At 50.4% G+C, this 7110-nt stretch overlaps 1 protein-coding gene across 1 annotated transcript; it reads right to left on the reverse strand.

The window, feature by feature from the left end:
- Nucleotides 1-779: 779 nt before the first annotated feature.
- Nucleotides 780-3671, reverse strand: LOC143271071 (uncharacterized). The gene has a single exon (XM_076562942.1). It carries the CDS (start codon nucleotides 3669-3671, stop codon nucleotides 2070-2072), a length of 1602 nt encoding a protein of 533 aa, XP_076419057.1. The 3' UTR covers nucleotides 780-2069.
- Nucleotides 3672-7110: the final 3439 nt, after the last annotated feature.

Below are 7110 nucleotides of genomic sequence, written 5' to 3' on the forward strand. Positions count from 1 at the left end.
GAGAGCTTGGGTGAGTGCAATCAGTTCTGCGCGCTGGGCCGATGTCCCGGGCGGGAGTGACGATGCCCATACCACTTCCGATTCGGTGGTTATAGCTGCCCCGGCTCTGCGTTCCCCCTCCTCCAGGAAACTGCTCCCATCTGTGTACCAGACAGCGTCTGGATCCTTAAGCGGCTGATCTGTCAGATCAGGGCGGGTGCCATGTGCTTCGGCTAGAATCTGGAGGCAGTCATGCTCCTCGGAGGGGCTAGGCAGTGGCAGCAAGGTAGCAGGGTTAAGGGAAACTGTCGGCCCAAAATTTACCCGGTCTGAGTCCAGTAGTAAGGCCTGATAGTAAGTCATTCTGGCGTTAGAAAGCCATCTGTCCGGTGGTTGTCGGACCAAGGCCTCCACTGCATGGGAGGCCAGCACAGTCAACGGCTGTCCCGGAGTCAGCTTCCCGGCATCCTTGAGTAATATGGCAATGGCTGCCACCATGCGGAGGCATGGTGGCCATCCTGTAGCCACCGGGTCCAATTTCTTGGACAAGTACGCTACAGGTCTCCTCCAAGGTCCCAGTCTTTGCACCAGTACCCCTTTGGCAAAACCTGAGTTCTCATCCACAAACAACTCAAAGGGCTTGGTTAGATCTGGCAGACCCAGAGCCGGGGCCTCGAGTAAGGCCTTCTTGATCTGTTGGAACGCTTTCTGATGCTTCTCCTCCCATTGGAACATGGCCCCTGGTTTAGTGAGGGGGTACAATGGGGCTGCCAGTTCGGCAAAGCCAGCCAAAGGCGGCAGTACCCAGCCGTACCCAGGAACTCTCGAACTTGGCGGGGGTTCCGAGGAGGGGGGATGGAGATTATCGTCTCCTTCCTTGCTCCTGTTAACCATCTTTGCCCCCCGCTCAGGGTGTAGCCCAGGTAGGTAACCTTGTCTCGGCATACTTGAGCTTTTTTGGCTGAGGCTCTATAGCCCTTTTGTCCAAGTCTGGCCAGTAAGGCTCGAGTGCCCTCCAGGCACTCGGTTCGACTCCTGGCCGCCAGGAGTAGATCATCCACGTACTGGAGCAGAGTCAGGGTTGGGTGTTCGACCCGGAATCCGGCCAGATCTGCATGTAGGGCCTCATCAAAGAGGGTTGGGCTATTTTTGAAGCCCTGAGGGAGCCGGGTCCAGGTTAATTGTCCCGAGAGCCCTTTTTCTGGGTCCCTCCATTCAAAAGCGAATAGCATTTGACTTTGAGGGTGCAGTCTTAAACAAAAGAAGGCATCCTTCAGGTCTAGCACAGTGTACCAGACGTGGGTCGGTGGTAGGGTGCTCAGAAGGTTATAGGGGTTAGGCACCGTGGGGTGTATGTCCTCCACCCGCTTATTGACCTCTCTCAAGTCCTGGACCGGCCTGTAGTCCCCTGTCCCCTGTTTCTTAACAGGCAAGAGAGGGGTGTTCCAAGGGGACTGGCAGGGCTTTAGCACCCCTTGGTCCAGGAGCCTTCGAATATGGGGCTTGATCCCCTCATGAGCTTCCCGTGACATTGGGTATTGTCTGATTGAAACGGGAGTCGCGGAGGCCTTTAGTGAGATCACCAGCGGTGGCTGATCGTGTGCCAGCCCCAAGCCCCCAGTCTCTGCCCAGGCCTGAGGAAACTCTCTCAGCCAGTTCTGTAGCTCCTCAGGTGATTTCTCCGGGGGTTCTGGCTCAAACAAACGGTATTCTTCCTCTAAACTGAGGGCAAGGATTTGTAGAGGGTCTCCTTTAGGACCCGTGACCCTCGGTCCCTTCTCATCAAAATAGATTTGTGCCTTCAATTTGGTTAATAGGTCCCGTCCTAACAGCGGATGGGGGCATTCAGGTATATGCAGAAAGGAGTGAGTTGCTTGCCCTGATGCCAGTTGGACTTTTCTCTCGGCAGTCCAATAATACCTCTTGTTTCCAGTTGCCCCCTGCACCAGTGCAGAATGCCGGCTAAGAGGCACTCCGGCATGGGTTAGGACTGAATGTTCGGCACCAGTATCAACCAGGAAGGTCACGGGCTGCCCCCCGATCTTGAGGGTTATCCTAGGCTCAGGGGGGGGCTCCTGGCCTCGACTCCCCTAGTCCTCCAGACTAAGGAGGTCCACGGTCTTGGGCTTGGGCCGGCGGGGTCCTTGTGGCTTCTTGGGGCACTCTCGGGCCCAGTGTCCCTTCTCCTTGCAGTAAGCACATTGATCTTTATCAAGGGGTGGCCTCCTTCGCTCTCCCGACCTATCTCCCTCTCTCCACTGTCCCTGAGACACAACGGCGGCCAAAACCTTTTTCATCTCCCTATGCTGTTTCTTGTCCCTTTCCTCTTGTTTCTGCCATCTCCTTTCCTCACGCTCCTCAGGAGTTTCTCTATTATTGAACACTTTCTCTGCTTCCTTCAATAAGTCTGGCAAACCTAGCACCTGTAAACCTTCCAACCGCTGCAGTTTGGTTCTGATATCTGAGCTAGACTGATAGATAAATGATAGGATGACACCTGGTGCTTGCCCTGGGTCTTCTGGATCATACGGAGTGTACATCCTATAAGCCTCCTTCAACCTCTCTAAAAATGCAGCGGGTGTTTCTTCCTTTCCCTGTATCACATTCCTTACCTGAGCCAAATTGGTAGGCCTTCTGGCGGCCGCTCGGAGACCCACTAAGAGCAACTGGCGATAGAGACGTAGATGCTCCCTACCTTCAGGTGTATTGAAGTCCCAGTCTGGGCGGGTCAAGGGAAAAGCTGCATCGATGATATTTGGGAGTTGGGCTGGCCTCCCGTCATCGCCCGGAACCTGCTTCCGGGCCTCCAGGAAAACTCTCTGCTTCTCCTCTACTGTTAAGAGGGTCTGCAGGAGCTGCTGACAGTCGTCCCAAGTCGGCCTGTGAGTCACTAGGATGGACTCAATTAGGCCGGTCAAGGCAACAGGATCCCTGGAGAAAGGGGGATTATGTTGTTTCCAATTATAGAGGTCTGAGGCTGAAAAGGGACAGTACTGCAACTGATGATTCGGCCCCTCTCTGAGCGGGAAGGCCCTGGACTCATTAGGGGGGTCATCCTGGCGGCCGCGGAGGCGGCCGGCAATGGGGGACGGGGCTGCGTCCTCTTCTTCAGCCCCGTGGGTCCTGCGAGTCGAGGTGACTTCCGGATCTGCCACGGGCACGGCCGGGGGCGCCGCCACCGGGGCGGCGGCTGGGGCCGCTTCGGCCGGCTCTCCAGGTGGTCCGGCTTGATATGGTGGTGGGTCCTCCGTCAGGAGATCTATAAGGGGGGTCTGGGGGTCTGGGGGAAGGACTGGATGCTTAGGAGTTTCCTTGTGAGGGAGCACGGGGTAAAGGGAGGAGTCCGGGTTGGGGGGCGCAGAAGGCCCAGAGACTGGAGGGGGCTGTGGAAGGAAAGGCTTAACCCATGGAAATGGGTTCTCGACCAGTGATCTCCAGATGGCGATATACGGGACCTGGTCGGGATGCCCATAAGGGCTAGGGGCAAAAACCTTGCCCTCCACCTGTGAAATAAGAGAGAGGTTAAAAGATCCCTCTCGCGGCCAGCCGACATTCATCATGACCCATTCGGCCTCGCAGAGGGTGATCCATTTGTTCTTCCTGATAATGACACCTTCATTGTTTCCTCGGGCCTTAACATCGGACCAGTGGCCCGTGGTTAGGTTCAGTGGGGTGGCGACAGCCTGTCCCATGGTGGTCTCTAAATAAAGAAGGGTTAGACACACAACGAGAAACAAACAGACAAGACAGACCACAGAATTTCGCGCTGCGCGGCTCCGGCGTAAAACCGAAAACAAAAACTCAGATGGGGACGCGGAGTGTTTGAATTCTCCGTCCCCTGACAGTACCACGTATCCTTCTGATACGGGGGTGGCCCCGAAAAACCGTGCCCCAGAGGGGACTTCAGATACCCGTGGAACGTCTTCCAGGGTTTCGGTGGGCGAAGTCCGAGCTCGTCAGCTCCTTCAGCCCCCAACGACTCAGACCTGACTTAGGACGCCCGACGAAAATGAAAGACAAGTAAACAGACTGAGACAATACAGACAGACAGTGGCCGGCCAACTTACCTCCTGACAGTGGGTCGGTGGTCCCGAGGCGGGGGTCTCCGATCCCGGACGAGCCCCCAAATGAAAGACCCCCAAAGGTAGTCTTCCCTCTGGAGAGACCCTCGCCCAGAGATCACACCGAGACCACAAGTCAGATGCAAACAGCAAGAGGCTTTATTCAGGAACACGGGTACCCGGGGCAACACAGTCCCTCAAGAGGCTCAAGAGACTGGCGCGCCGACGGGCTGGAGTGGAGGGTTTTTATAGGGTCGGGCAGCAGAAGGGCGGGTACAGAAGCGAGAAGCATGGTTTACAGGGTTCTGATTAGACGATTCATATGAGGCCAGGTTCAAACTCAGGACAGTTCGTGGTTTTTCCCCGAGCTCGACACGCCTGCTGACTTGGCTCTTATCTAGGGTACAAGTTGTTTTTCTGACCTTTTAGTTCCCTGTTCTGGGGCCAGGTGGCCGACCGCAGATACCCTGTTTGTTCCTGTGCCCATGTCCTCTAACTGAACTTTCCCCGTACTTTTCAGGCCTTGCTCAAAATGGCGTTAGGCTAAGCAAGTATGTTGGGGTCTTTCAGCCATGATGTCTCTTCATAGCAATAGAAAGCTTAGCTAAGACATGGCAGTAGCCTATATTATTTTGGTATTCTCAGTGACTTCCTTAACCACAAATTGGAAAGGTTTCTCATGCCCGCCTTTGTGTGTTTTGTTAGTCTATGGCTCTTAGAGGGAACATTGCTAGCCATGGTGGGAAATATTCATTAAAAATATACATAATGTATTATACATAATGTATATACATTAGGTAAATATATAACATGATTTTTTATGGCTTTTTTCAAACACTGGCTATTACTCTACTGCCTTCCCTATTTGTTCTGTTTTGACCTTCCTCCCTCTCTCAATTAATTACTTGACTGTTTTTCTTATTTTCCTCTTCATAATAATTTACCCTCTCTATTCCAACTCCCTATGGTCCCTTTTTTACTTTCCTGGCTTCTACAATTACTACAGGTTGTATACTCACATCTGAAGATTTGGAGTTGCAAACCACCAATGAGAGAGAACATGGAATGTTTGTCTTTCTGTGCCTGGGTTACCTCATTCTATATGATCTTTTCTAGTTCTACCCCTTTGCCTACAAATTTCATGACTTACTTTTCCTTTACAGCCAAATAGTCTTCCATCGTGTATATGCACCATGTTTTCATTATCCATTATCAGTTGAGGGTTGTTTCCATTTCCTAGCTATTGCAACTAGCACAGAAATGAACATGGCATCTGCAGTAGGATGTAGGAAATCAGAAGCTGTGAGTTGAGGGAAGTCTTGGGCAAACATGTATTTTGACATAGGCACAGACTACTCATCTATAGACCTTACACAGAGACTAGCTAACCACTTCCCCTTTGCTGTACAAAATAAACATGCTGAGGTTCTAGATTATGGTGGTAGTGACAGCAGTTAGAGAACCCTGATTGATCCCAACTTCACTGTATGTGTGTCTGTGCGTCTGTCTTCTTAACTCTCTCACTACTCCTAGCCAGTTTTCTGGGAACCCAAGTATCTTGGACAGTGGATCTCAACCTTCATAATACTGTGACTTTTTAATGCAATTCCTCATGTTATGGTGACCCCCAATCATAAAATTATTTCATTGCTACTTCATAACTGTAATTTTGCTATTGTTATGATTCATAATGTAAATATCTGAGTTTTTCAAATGGTCTTGGATAACTGCTGTGAAAGGTTGTTCAACCCCCAAAGGGATCTGGACCCACAGGCTGAAAATTGCTGTTCTTGGGTCTCAACAAATGGTGCCCAAACATGAACCTGTAAGTAAACACCTGAGCTATGAGGAACTCACTTTGAAAATGGAATCCAGTCAGATGAGGGACCCTCCTGAGAGAAGCATACAACAAATAAAAGTAATACAAAGGAAAGGGGAACAGGAAAACAATTCTATCACACATCAAGTGTAAAGCTTGGGACAAGTAGATACAAATGACAATTAGGCATATGTTAATATTTTTAAAGAGATTTTTGGGATAAGTAAAATCCAGAGATAGACATATGTTGATGCTTTGAAGGAAATTTTGAAAAATACCAGAAATAAAGAATGTAGAAGGGCATGAGGTCCTTATGTTCACAAATACACTAGTGAAACCAAGAATGTTAAATTTGCAGGTTTTTCTCTTTAACAAACTGTATTTATGCATGCTTTCCACCAAGAAGGCTGGGAGTGGATGTTGTTAATAACCTGTTATCTATGGGCCCAGGCTTTCCTCAAATTCTCCAGACTATTATATTTATTCCAGACTCCTGAGCATTGTTTTTCACTTAATAACCCCCCTTTTGTTTTTATGAGACAGGGTTTCTCTGTGTAACATCTCTGGCTGTCCTAGAACTCATTCTGTAGACCAGGCTGGCATTAGACTCAGAGGGATCCACTTACCTCTGCCTCCTGAGTGCTGGGATTAAAGGCATGCTATAGTGTAGTAGGGTCCTGTGCTGTTGTTCCCTTTGGGGGAGAGGGGCCAAGTAGGCACAGAGTCATTGACACAGACTCTGGGAGAATGTTGTAACAACAAGCTCAGTTTATTCAGGAAGAGGCAAGCCTTATATACCCTGGGGGAGGTCTGATGAATATGCATCTGCTGGTGTGACATAGCTGTCTCTCATTGGTCCAGATCATCTTCAGATCATGTCTCAGCTGCTGTTGCTAAGGCCCTTAGGCAGACCCAGGTTGGCTTTCAGAAAGTTTCTTTTTTACTTGTTTGGGCCGGCTGGCCCTCAAGCCTGTTAAGGATGAGTCATCCCACAGATCCACCCCTTTTTATTATTTTATAGGACATGCTCAATGGAAGCTAGGGTGCATTGCCCTAACCTTTTTGATCCTACCTCAGGAGAGCTCAGCATAACAGACTGTGCCTGTCTTTCATTGGCTTGCCAAACAAGCTCGTATCTGTCATTGACTACCAGTCCTGGAAGAGCTGTGTGGGCTTTAGGCAGTAGCATTCTGTATCTCAGTGAGCCATGTGTATATTCTCTCTCTAGGAGGACTTTGATCTAGGTGTCTG

Source organism: Peromyscus maniculatus, chromosome X (genome assembly GCF_049852395.1).
Source record: "Peromyscus maniculatus bairdii isolate BWxNUB_F1_BW_parent chromosome X, HU_Pman_BW_mat_3.1, whole genome shotgun sequence".
Classification (NCBI taxonomy): domain Eukaryota; kingdom Metazoa; phylum Chordata; class Mammalia; order Rodentia; family Cricetidae; genus Peromyscus; species Peromyscus maniculatus.